This window comes from Neopsephotus bourkii, unplaced genomic scaffold (genome assembly GCF_033783945.1).
Source record: "Neopsephotus bourkii isolate Nb327-2 ecotype Australia unplaced genomic scaffold, CSIRO-AGI_Nbou_v1 NB_1630, whole genome shotgun sequence".
Taxonomy (NCBI): Eukaryota; Metazoa; Chordata; class Aves; order Psittaciformes; family Psittacidae; genus Neopsephotus; species Neopsephotus bourkii.
Window position 1 is genome coordinate 2,996,606 of NW_026902105.1, and position 13,347 is coordinate 3,009,952.

A 13,347-nucleotide genomic window follows, 5' to 3' on the forward strand; every position below is an offset into this window, starting at 1 on the left:
AAATTACTAACCAAATCCTTTTTCTTCCCTGTAGCCTTTTTTTCCGCTTATGAATCTTCACTGTTCACCAGACTTCCACACATTCCTGTGCAAAGCCTTTGTCCCTGCCTGCCTAGAGCAAGTTCATGTGATTCACCCTTGTCGAAGCCTCTGTGAGAAGGTATATTCTGATTGTAAGCAGTTGATGGACACTTTTGGAATCACATGGCCTGAAGAGCTGGAATGTGCCAGGTAGGGTATTTTTCACATTAACAGGTGGTGGGGGTAATGTTTTCATACTTGACCTAGGCTAAGCTGAAAATCTAAGGTAGAATGTTAAATATCACCACCTTGCTGTAGCTTCCTCGTCTTTGGTGATCCTGCAGTGCTTATGCATAGGGCTATTTTCTAATTAAAACCTGTTTATTCAAATGATCACCTGCATTTCCTGCTTGTGACTTTCTTACAACAAATTTCTGCAGCAGTACATTTCAGTATTCAGATCCCTGCAAAAAGAATTTTTTTAGTATAATTTTCATAAAATTTGTTATAATAAATGTTACAGAATATATTTTGCTTTGGTTTCTGATCTCTGAACTAAGGGTGATCATACTTACTTCATGGGGATTTTATAAATAACTGCTCATAAAATAATTAAATAGAAAATATTCTGTAGTTGAATGGGCACAGCATTAAGTCACAGAAGTCTTACCTTACTCCTAACTACTTAAATGTGCAAATTCAGTCTCGTGTTGCTTTTCCTGTACTGCCTGCCAAAAGTCCCTTTTTTAAAAATTCCAGTTTTTTCAGAGATGTTCACATGTGTCTTCCAGAGAGAAGACAGTTAATACTACGTTTGGGGAAAAGCTATGTATTAAACGGAAACCACTGAATACGCTCCATTGTAGTCTTTTGGGATTCTGACATTCAACTGCAGATAAATTATTAAGGCCAAATGGTGGTAGTGGTTGGGTTGTTTTTTAACACACATCAGGTCAAGAATGACAGGAAAGGAACAGAAGGTGGAAATTCAAATCATTTTTCTAACTCCTATGCAGTTGCTAATCTGTGATAGGGCTGAGAGAGAGCTGGATCAGTAATTCTGTGCCATGATCTCTGGTAGAAATCTGCATAGGGGTAGAAATCTGTACCAGAGTGAGTATGATAGATGGCATTAATGCCATTTTCCTTAGTTCTGCAGGAAAACTGGGGGGTTTTAAAACAAGGAGACATTAGCTTTTCCCATCTAATGTGAGCTTTTATGCAACAGTAGTGCTACTCAGCGCAGGAAATGTTTTCAAGATTTGTTTTGAAAAATTAGAAAAATGACAGTTGAAGCCAGTTACTCAATGTATCTTTAAAATTACATTTAAACTTAAAATACATTTTGCAGTAATTACTGCAGCTTTAAATTATTATTGCTAGCGTTTACTGACAATGAACCTGCTCTGTTTGTATGTGAAATGTCTCCCCAAGCACCTTGACCTGGGTTCAGCAGCAGCAGTCATTTTTCTCAGTCTTAGTAGCTGGTGCAGTGCTGTGGTTTTGACTTTCAACATGGGAACAGTGCTTATAACACCGATGTTTTTAGTTGTTGCTCAGTAATGTTTACTCTGACCAAGGACTTTCTGGGTTTCATGCTCTGCCAGGGAGAAGGGGAAGTCAAGAGGAAGCAGAGGCAGGACACCTGAACCAAACTAACCAAAGGGGTATTCTATACCACAGCATGTCATGCCTGGTATATAAACTGAGGGCAGTTATCTGGAAGGGCTAGATCACTGTTTGGCTCAGGCTGGGTATTGGTTGGTGGGTGGTGAGCAGTTATATTCTCTTCCCTTGTTATTTCCCTTATCATTATTACTATTGGTGGCAGCAGTGGTGGTTTGTGTTATACCTCAGTTACTGGAGTGTTCTTATCTCAATCTGTGGGAGTTACATTCTTTCGATTCTCCTCCTCATCCCTCTGGGAGTGGGGGGAGAAAGTGGAGGTTGGGGAGTGAACTGTCATCTGCGTGGTTCTGAGTTACCGGCTGGGCTTAAACCACGACACACCTAAAGAGAAATCCAGGCGATGCAGGATGTTCACAGCAGAGATCCTGCTGCTGGAGCCCGTTGAAGAGGAGCTTGTGAGAGGATGGTCAGTAACTGGAATCCTCAGATTCCTACTTCTGTATTCTTACAGACATGCTTAATGCCTAGGAAGACGTGGGTGAATAAAGCTTGCACTGTTTCCATGCATGGTGGTCCAGCCCTTGGTTAATGAAAGAATCTGCTACAGTATCAGCTCTTTTAAGTCTGGATTTATTTAGACAACAGAATAATGCAGGGCAAACAAAGAACTGAAGGGGTTTTTAGCTTAAGCCAAGCTTGCAAACTAACATTGAAGGACTCCTATAATAGCATTTCACAAAAAATGTTTTGAGATAACAGAAATTTACTTTAAAGGTTAAAATGCAAAACTTGTTCTTTTTAAATATATGCTTAGACTTGGAAAGCGTATAAATACAAACCTAGTTTTGAGTAAATGCTTTCCTGTTTGAGTTATAACTACATAAGCTAGTTTGAAGATATGTTCAACACTGCTAGTACTGTATTAACCATACGAAAGGTCACATATTGTGTTCAATCAAACCCTTGAGCAGTTGAGTCTTGAGCAATTTTTAGATGAACACTATTGCTAAAATAGTGATAATTTTTTACATTGCTTATCTATTCTGCTTTTGTCTTTTTCAGTTAGGTAGTTTTATTGTTGTCAACAATGAAATATTACTAAAACACAAAAATTACAATCATATACTAGACATCAGTTAATGCTGCGTACTGGCAGCCTTCTTTCTTTATTCCTTGGCTGAGGCTTGCATTTTGACAACATCTGTCTTCAGCACTCTGTTGTTATCCAGAGTTAAAAAAGCCCTGCTAGGAATATTTTTATATACATATATGAAAGTTTAGTAGAACTTAAGACTCTAAAAGAACAATTGAAATTTGAGTAGTTTCATAAGCAATAAAACAACAGTTGTATAGCTGTGCTTGAATAGTCTTCTAAACTGAAAGTATTTTAAGTCTGTTTTTTTAAATACCACTGGAGTTTTCAATGTAATGCACATTTTGCATTATCTACAAAATTTAAAGCGCTTAGAATCAGATTTTTTTCATATTTCTGAGAAATAATTGAAGTTAAGAATGAGGAGTATTAAGGTATTTCCTCTTCTGTTTGTTTATGTAGACTAGTCAATTGTGATGAAACTGTTCCTGCCACTGCTGCTGTAACCGCAAACATACATGGAACTCAGAAGACCCCAGGCCAGACCCGAAGGGATTATGGATTCTGGTGTCCACGACACCTACACACTACCAATGGACAAGGCTACAAGTTTCTAGGAATTGATCAGTGCGCACCCCCATGTCCCAATATGTACTTCAAAAACTATGAATTGGATGTTGCAAAAAGCTTCATTGGAATAGTTTCAATCTTTTGTCTTTGTGCTACACTTTTCACTTTCCTGACTTTCCTGATTGATGTTAAAAGGTTTAGGTACCCAGAGAGGCCGATCATATATTACTCTGTCTGTTACAGCATAGTCTCGCTAATGTACTTTATTGGATTTTTACTTGGGAACAAAACTGCCTGTAACGAGGCAGATGATAAGTTAGAAATCGGTGAAACAGTTGTTCTTGGCTCCCAAAACAAAGCCTGTACTGTCCTTTTCATGGTTTTGTATTTTTTCACTATGGCAGGAACTATATGGTGGGTGATTCTTACAATCACTTGGTTCCTTGCAGCTGGAAGAAAATGGAGCTGTGAAGCTATTGCACAAAAGGCCATGTGGTTCCATGCGGTTGCATGGGGAATACCTGGTTTTCTAACCATTATGCTTCTTGCAATGAACAAAGTTGAAGGGGACAATATCAGTGGAGTTTGTTTCGTGGGTCTCTACGATCTGGATGCCTCTTTATACTTTGTGCTTTTGCCGTTGTGCCTTTGTGTCTTTTTCGGTCTCTCTCTTCTTTTAGCTGGTATTATTTCTTTAAATCATGTGCGGCAAGTCATTCAGCATGATGGCAGAAACCAGGAGAAGCTAAAGAAATTTATGATCCGAATTGGAGTTTTTAGTGGTTTATACTTGGTGCCTCTTGTAGCACTTCTTGGATGTTATGTCTATGAACTGGTGAACCGGAAGATCTGGGAAACGACTTGGGTGTTTGACCACTGTGACCAGTACCATATTCCTTGTCCTTATCAGGCAAGTAGCAGTTTCCTTTATAAATTATAATGAAAAGTTAATTAACAAAGCCCATTATACATTACTGTATCTGCTGTGCAGTTAGTAAATCAGTTCAAGAGCATGCAGTGAGTAGTTGCTTCTTAAGTGAAAATTGGTGGTATGAAACTTCTGCTTTGAAAGTTTTTGTTAATCAAATTGATAGCACGGGGCAGTTAACTCCGACTTAATCTGAAGGGAATATATGATCTTTAAGGTATTTGAATTTATAGAATCATAAAATCATAGAATAGTTAGGGTTGGAAAGGACCTTAAGATCATCTAGTTGCAACACCCCTGCCATGGGCAGGGACACCTCACACTAAACTGTGTCACCTAAGACTTTGTCCAGCCTGGCCTTAAACACTGCCAGGAATGGAGCATTCACGACTTCCTTCAGCAACCCATTCCAGTGCCTCACCACCCTTACAATAAGGAACTTCTTCGTTATATCCAGTCTAAACTTCACCTGGTGAAGTTTTAACCCACTACCCCTTGTCCTATCACTACAGTCCCTAGTGAAGAGTCCCTCCCCAGCACCCTTATAGCCCCCTTTCAGATACTGGGAGGCTGCTATGAGGTCTCCACGCAGCCTTCTCTTCTCCAGGCTGAACAGCCCCAACTTCCTCAGCCTGTCTTCATATGGGAGGTGCTCCAGTCCCCTGATCATCCTCGTGGCCCTTCTCTGGACTTGTTCCAACAGTTCCATGTCCTTTTTATGTTGAGGACACCAGAACTGCACACAGTACTCCCAAGTGATGTCTTACGAGAGCAGAGGGGCAGGATCACCTCCCTTGACCTGCTGGTCACACTCCTTTTGATGCAGCCCAGGATATGGTTGGCTTTCTGGGCTGGGAGCGCACACTGAAGCCAGCTCATGTTCATTTTTTCACCGACCAGCACCCCCAAGTCCTTCTCCGCAGGGCTGCTCTGAATCTCTTCTCTGCCCAACCTGTAGCTGTGCCTGGGATTGCTCCGACCCAGGTGTAGGACCTTGCACTTGGCATGGTTAAACTTCATGAGGTTGGCATCAGCCCAGCTCACAAGCATGTCAAGGTCCCTCTGGATGGCATTCCTTCCCTCCAGCGTATCAACCGAACCACACAGCTTGCTGTCATCGGCAAACTTGCTGAGGGTGCACACAATCCCACTGTCCATGTCACCAACAAAGATGTTGAACAAAACCAGTCCCAACAAAGTTCATGCTGGGAGGAGGATCATTCTTCATAGTATGTGTACCTAAAAGTAGTTGCTTGCTATTTGGGTACCTAGCTCAGTATCAAAGCACTTAAGGTGAATTTTCATCAATTTCAGTTGAAGCTGAAATGATGATTCTTGAAGATTGAGAAAGTCTAACTGGGATTTTGTTGCTTATAACCATAGGTTTTAAATCACTCTTGTCCTTTTTTTTTTTTTTTTGTCTTTGAAGTGCAGAAGTGTAAACCACTTGAAATTACAAAACAAATTTCCAGTATATTTTTCCCATGATAGCTGTCATTTGCAGGCTGATTTTCAGTATGTGAAGAAATCTTAAAAACAATCAACCAAACAAAGAGCAAACAAAAAAAGAAAAAACAATCCAACAGCACTTTAAAGTGCAGAAGTGTTTGTGTTTAACATTTGACTCTTAAAACGCCAACTTCCTTGGAAAGGCTTTTAAAGTAAATCTGCCCATGTTCAGTACTCTCTGTGGATTAAATCTCTTGTAAGTACATAAAACTCCCTGCAATTGCAAGTAATTTGTGGTTCCTTTCCATTAAGAACAAATGTAAAAGATGACACCATCATTAAGAGAAATGCAAGTGTCTCATGTCATCTTTCATTGCTTTGCACTTACCATCTGTGCTTTTACTGCAATAAACTATCATTAAAAAACGGAATATAAGCACAGGCATTATGGAATGATAAGGCTTGATCCTTCTACATTCTTAAGCATCCTCTGTATCCTGTGTACTGAAGTTAGTATAAACTGAGAGTAGCAGAGCTTACAGACTTCTTTATTACTTAGGTTCCATTACTGTTCTTAACAAGTGCACTTTGTCTTCACTGAGCTGTGTATCAACCTAAACAGTTCAAAATTACAAAATATACAAGATAAAAACAAGGCTTTGATGCTTTAAAAAAAGCACGTTTTGTTTCTTAGTGCTTACATATAACAGTTTGGTATAATAATATTGAGCATGTATTCTCAGCCTATAATTAACCTATTGGAAAGAGTAAATAGCAACAGGGAATGTTACGCAAAGATAGACTTAATGGGATCTGTCCCTGTAATAAACAGCACGTGCTAACTGTGGAGTAGATTAAAGTGGCATGCTCAGCCTTGGTTTACCTGAGCGAGCTTGAAGACTTTCATTACACTGGCCTGATCAAAACCAAATAAAACCCAACTTCAGTTTAAGTAGCTAAAGTTACCTGGCTAACAGAAATAGTGATCTTCATAGATGGGACAGGCAGATAGGTCAGGTAATGTAAATTAAATTTGCATCATGGGAGCAGAAGATAATAATCTCTGAATTAAATATCTCTGCTCCTATGATCCAGTTCTGCAAATAAGTGGATTAATTTTGAAATAAACAAAAACCTACTCTTTAGTTCCCTGCGGCTCCTTGAATATGCTGTGCAGTCTGATTAGCTCCCAACTCATCCACGTACTGTTTCTTTTAAGTTGAAGAGAGACATCTTATACATCCAGGCTCTCTCTGAAGAACATGGTTACTAATACTGTTACCCTCCAAATTATCTTTCCTTTCAAGTTAAAAAAAAATAAATTCTTTCTGACTAATCTTCTCTGTGTATATTCAGCTGTAGACATTAACCAGGTCTGACTTGACTGTACATGTCTAACATTTGTCCTCAGTACAAGCCTCAACAAAGACCAGCAGCCGTAAGGAGAAGGTCTCTTTTGCATCATTTATTTTGTTTTCTGTGTGTAAAAAAAATAAAGCAACAAATGTATTTTCTTCTTTGCATTTATTCAACTTTGTTATCTTCTAGGCAAAAGCACTAGCAAGACCAGAAATATTTTTGTTTCTGATGAAATATTTGCTGACATTGATTGTTGGCATATCTCCAGTCTTCTGGGTGGGAAGTAAAAAGACCTGTTCTGAATGGGCCAATTTCTTCAACAGAAACCGCAAAAGAGAGTAAGAACCATTTTTTTATGCCTGTTTTTTTTAAGTATATACCTTAAAATAAGTTGGAATTTTGGCATATCTCTTTAAATTATAGCTCAGGCAATCAAAATGTTCTCCTTCGACCATTTCTAAATGCTGCATATGGGCATCAGCAAAATTCCGTTAGAGTTTGTGGAAGTTTTACATATGCAGTGACTTTTTGACATTTTCAGTAAATAGAAAATATTTTCCTCTGCTGATTTGCTCTCTTTCGTAAAGCAGAAGACATATTGTTGTTTAGCATTGACTAGTGCATCTCTATTTCCAGTCACATGGGGAAAGATAATTTCAGCTGTCAATTTACATCCTTTCACATGTTGTGGATGCTTCAGTAGCACAGTGCTTAGCTGTATTTACTGTCGTAATAACATCCTGTGCTTTTCTGTCAGGCTTGTCTTATTTTAAAATTCATTTTCATTGAACCCTCCTTAGTATCACTTTTATTATATTAATCTATTCTTCCTTATTATTTTTCTGAAACAGAATAATTCAGTTTTATTACTTAATTTATTTAATTTCTGCCTGTGGATTTAAACAGATTATAAATGTCATGCCCATTTCTAGTAGTTGTCATTTTTTCCATTTCTTTTTATTCCTTGATGATTTCCTTTAAAGTATCTGTATTACTCATAAATTATACTGTGGGTTTAGATCTTCCTCTTTGGATTTCCCAAGGCAGCAGTCCTTAAGCTCCTTTTATTTTACATCTGCATTCCTTGATGGTGAGCTTATAGCTTCCTTTCCCTCTCCCCTCTTTTTCCATTTCCTGTATAATTTTTTGTGTGTTTCAAATGTTAACTGCTTTAAGCTATAAGAATTTAAAAATACTGAAGTCAGTTTTATAATGCTTACCTTTTTTTCACTTAAACAAGGTTTACTTTACATAAAGTTAATTTTGTAATACAGCTGCTTATGAGCTAATCCTGCTTTCCTGTCTGAGATGATTAATCAGCTGAAGCCATTGGACCTACTTACAGAAGTAAGATATGTAGAAATCTGCTTTATTTAATTGTTCCACAGACATCATTACTTTGGAGCCATTATGATTGGGGCTTTTTTCCCCTCTTTTTTCACATATTTTTTTTATCTCATGTTTATTAACATCCAGCTCAGACTACATTACTGGTTGCTATTCTTTCATGGGTTTGTGTACAAAGCTATATTACACTCTGTCTAGGATTATCCCCTTGATTCAGTTACACACTTGTATTTTCTTTCAGTCCCATCAGTGAAAGTCGAAGAGTGCTGCAAGAATCATGTGAATTTTTCTTGAGGCATAATTCCAAAGTTAAGCATAAAAAGAAGCACTACAAATCAACCTCACACAGACTGAAAGTCATTTCGAAGTCAATGGGGACCAGCACCGCTGGGACAACAAATCATGGAACGTCTGCAGTAGCAATCACTAATCATGATTACTTAAGCCAGGAAACTGTTGCAGAAATTAAAACCTCTCCAGAGACATCTGAGAAAGAGGTAGAGGCGGATGGAACATCAGTCCGAAGAGTCGACGAAGGTGAAAACAGTGATCAAATGTTATCTGGTTCTAAACTGACCGTGGATCAGGTGGAAAAAAGAAATAAAGCAGATAGCACATGTCACCTGAGTAGCTTGGGTGAGAGTATGAAGAGAGCAGCTGAAGGAAGGTAAGACTCCTTAACTCAGTCTTCTGCATGTTTATGTGTATGACCATTAATTCTTTTTCTGATAAGTTTTTTATTTCTTCTCTCTGAAGAATCAGTATACTCTCGGTAATCATTTTGAGAGGTGGCAGGTCTGAAAAAGAGCAGTGGTGACCCTGAGCTTGGCAAAATGCACAGAACTGTGCTGCATTCTCTTGAAAAGAATATAGCTTAAATACATTTCTAGTGATGAAATTACAATATTTTTTCCAATGTGTGCTTAAAATTGACTCCCTGTATTTTCTTTTCCATTAATTCTAGAATAACTCCTAGGAGTGATTTTGTTGAATCTCCTCCATTACAAGGCAGCTGTTCCCAAATACCTGATGTCTCACAGTCAGCTTCCCTACCGCTACTTGTCTACTCGGCTTCAGATACCAGAAGAGAGTTGGATTCAGGAAACAGTTCAAACCTTTGAAAGATTGAAATTTTATATGAACATTTGCAGTGTATAAAACTGATAGAGATTCTGTGTTACACTGGAAATATTGGGTATTCTGTGCCTTATTAAAAAACACATGTATCTTGCTTTGCACTTGAAAGACGTAGGTTTTGTTGTGGGGGCAGTTAGCAATAATGTACTATATTTTATCCTATACAGGAATAGTGGAAACAAGTTCTGTAGGATATGGCTAGGTTGACTAGCAGTAATTTAACAAGAAGATGAGAGGAACAAATATTCCCAATAGGAAAAACACTTTGTAATGAATTGTATTAAAATAATGCTTAGAAAGCACTGTTACTTTTCAAGGCATGAAAGTTCCATCTTCATCTTTGTTATTTTCCAAAACCTGGGGTTTTTTTCCTCTTTTTTTTTTTTTTTTTTTTTTTTTTTTGCTGTCTCTTTAACAGCAGTATCACTTTAAATAAGGGAAACACAAATTTATATATATATAGTCCCTACATTACGTGTCATGGTGCATTGATTATAGCACTGCTTTATGGTAGCTTGTACACTGAATATGAAAAGGAATCTGGAATTATAGTGACTTATTTTGTACATAAAAATGAATTTTGTAAATAACTGACTGCATAAGGTCAACATTTATAACTAGTGTTTTGTATGTATTGTACAAACTTAGTAAGGCTAACATGCTTCCCCCAGGTAAGTCAGCAGTCTTGTGGTCTTTGTTACTTGTTTCTGCGGAAAGCAGGTTGTACTGTATGTGTAACATGTGACATACACTGTGCCTTGGGGCAGGGCTGGTTGGATATCTGTGGGGATGTTGGACATCTGCAGGGACAATGTGTTAGATGCAGCACTGCTTCAGAAAAATGCTTCCTGTAGCCCCTCCTGGTGTGGTGATCCCATGCATTATGCCAAAGAAGCTGCTTGGAGGGCAGATCCTGAAGTATACGCTGGGTTTTTCTACTGAGCTGCGGTGAAAGTATGTGTTTCACGTTGTATCTATGCAAGTAACTTAATATTTTTAATTCTGTAGAGAAATATCTTGCAGAAAGCAAACTATTGAGTTATTAATATACAGGCTTGTTTAACAATATATTTACTTAAAAGAAGACCTTAATACTTTTTCTACAAAGCTTCATTTTCTATATGCTACAGCAATATATTTTCTTTAAATCAAAAAGGCCTTAATACATGTAGACTTTCTTATGATAGGGTGGCTCTCAAAAGCAAGCACTACTGAGGTGGGTAAGAATTTCATTGTTTGGCTCTTAAGAAATTGTGGCTCCAGTGAAGTCAATATGACTTCAGTGCTTCAGATAATTTAAAGCCAGAATTTTTCTGTTTTCTAAACCTAAATGTCAGTGCATTTTATAAGACTGTTCAGCATCTTGCATTTTATTACTAGTAAGAATATTTCTCAATATTTTGATACTATGCAGAGAATTGTGTTCTAATTTGGACATCATACTGATACTTTGCACAGTCAATCAAAACTGGTAAAAAACCCACGTAAATGCTGAATCAACAGGAACTACAGTTCTGATAAACCAAAGTTATTTGTTTTATCCACCATGCATTAAAAATTGAATGTATTTATCTTTCTATTATGGTGTCTGCATTTTAGCATTTGTAATTTATTGCTTTCAATAGGACATGCTATTTTTTATAATTTCCCCATTAAAAATAGTCAGAATTCTTGCTGTTGGGAGGGACAGTGAGAAAGATCTGAAAACTCTCCTGTGAAAATGCACACTAAGTACCCTTCATTCTTGTAGTCATGTTTATAAACGGGTGACTTTATATACATGTTGAGGAGCTTTGTTATTACAGTTTTTGTTAGTAATAAAATATACTGTTGTATAGTAAGAACTTGTGAGTTGCTACTTCTTATTAACTAGATGGTAGCATGCTTGTTGCTCTATTACTGCAGCATTTTTGCACCTAAGACACTTAAATGTATTTTTTTTTACTTCATATAGCTGTGTGAGGTAACAAGTATTGCGATGTTTTTACCCCTCCTGTGTAAGCAAGGAGCTGAGACAGAACAATGCTGGCAATTGTGCACATGGACGTGGAGAGTTATGAAAGAGGGAGAAACCTGAACTGGTTCTTTCATCCTAACTTTTAGAGCATTCTTTTATGACTTCTAGTTAAAGACCCCTTTAGATTACACAGAATATCTGTTTCCACACTCTCACTGCAACCTTCTTAAAATAGATATGCATTTTTCATTTATTTAATATTCCAATTTTTTGATAGCTTAGGAAAAGTCACTTTTGTGGTAAATGCTCCAAAAAAAAGGATAAATACAGGGTAATTTTGAATTTACAGCAAGAGGGTGGGCTTAAAAAGAGATACCATTTCAAAGAACTGTGAAATACTAGGCAGTAACCATAACATTCAGTGGAGATGAAATGCATCAGTGGTAGATTGAGACTGCAGCACTTGTGTGTGCCGATGCGGCTGTACCAGAAGTAACATGCAAACTGTGAATTCCCAGGGTGACCTTTATAGCTAAAGTGATGCTGATCTCTGGATGCAGAGATTAACTTTGAAATACCCAAGTAGTAACTGGAAAGTTAAGCAACTATTTGAATGCCCACAAAAATGATGGGGAGGAAGCAACTGAGAGCAAGAGTCAGGGTATGGAAGACTGCATTACAGGGATGGACTATAGAGAGGCTCATTACCCTTTCATTAGAGAAACTTCTCTGGGTTTTATCTGTTATCTGACCAAAGTTAAAACTGAAAATAGATGATTCGTATCAAAAGGGCTTTTCTGAAACTAAGAATAACTTCTTAGGGGAGCATCTCCGTCAACTGAAGTAATTTAATCAAGACTGGCTACCTTGTAAAAGATGCAGTATAAGTCCATTTGAAAGATCGATGCAGCCATTTCAGTCTTGTTTTCTGCCTTTGTTTGAAAAAAGCTGGAATAAAGGGTGCTGCCAACACTCCAAGCCTTACAATATCTGTACCAAAGGGACTTTTATGGCTCTTCTTTGTCTTAATGGATCTGTAAAATCACATCAAAGTATGCATTATACTGAAGTTTCAGACTGCATATACAACCTCTCAAAGGACAAGATAAATTTAACATGCTAAATCATATTTGATTTGTGATTAACACCGATATTACCAAAAATAACACCAAAATCACCAATACAGTGATTTCATGGTACCTGTTGTTTATACTATACCTTAACTGTCCTATTTTGCCAATTTTTTGGAGGGTGGGAAAAAATAGTTCAAGTTTGCAAAACTAACCCAGGGAATGGAAAAAAATTGTTATTTTGTTCCTGTTTGAAAGGTGCTATTAGCAGATCATAAGGAAGATCTCTGCAGTACTTAAAACCTCTTTAAATCGTTTTGCTTTTTTAAAGTTAAAGACCTCAATGGTTCAGGGGTGGAGCATAAACAAGCTGAAGCATCACACTGACAGTTGTTCAGCTGATTTACAGAGAACTGTAGGTCCTTTTTCTTTACAGGATACAGAACAGGCTTGATTTAAAGATGTCAAATCCAGTTGTATTTCAGAAGCGAAATTTAAAAAAACCCACAACATTTAAATATGAAAAGTTGAACTTCAACAAGAATAAGTTGTGCATTCTGCAAAGCACTGAAGAAAGCGGTAGCTCAACAGGATGAAGAATCACGTTTCCTTTTGAAGTCTGACCACCCAGTCTCTCAATGCACAACTACAGATGGCTGCACATTAAAGGAGAAATGCTACATCCCTCCCTTGACACTGGCCATGCCTTGAATGAGTCTTTGAAGGTACCTGACCGCTGGTGTTTGGCTGTGCTCAGGGGTAAGGATCTCTGCCAATGTTAACCACT

At 37.7% G+C, this 13,347-nt stretch overlaps 1 protein-coding gene across 1 annotated transcript in view; it reads left to right on the forward strand.

Annotated features, from left to right (window-relative positions):
* Nucleotides 1-10,200, forward strand: part of FZD6 (frizzled class receptor 6) — a 28,993-nt gene extending 18,793 nt beyond the window's left edge. Inside the window, exons 2-6 of the mRNA XM_061373372.1 lie at nt 35-231; nt 3,206-4,223; nt 7,239-7,387; nt 8,638-9,063; nt 9,361-10,200. Of these exons, the coding sequence (XP_061229356.1) occupies nt 35-231; nt 3,206-4,223; nt 7,239-7,387; nt 8,638-9,063; nt 9,361-9,517 (1,947 nt within the window). The 3' untranslated portion in view covers nt 9,518-10,200. The remainder of the gene's footprint in view (nt 1-34; nt 232-3,205; nt 4,224-7,238; nt 7,388-8,637; nt 9,064-9,360) is intronic.
* The last annotated feature ends 3,147 nt before the right edge of the window (nt 10,201-13,347 follow it).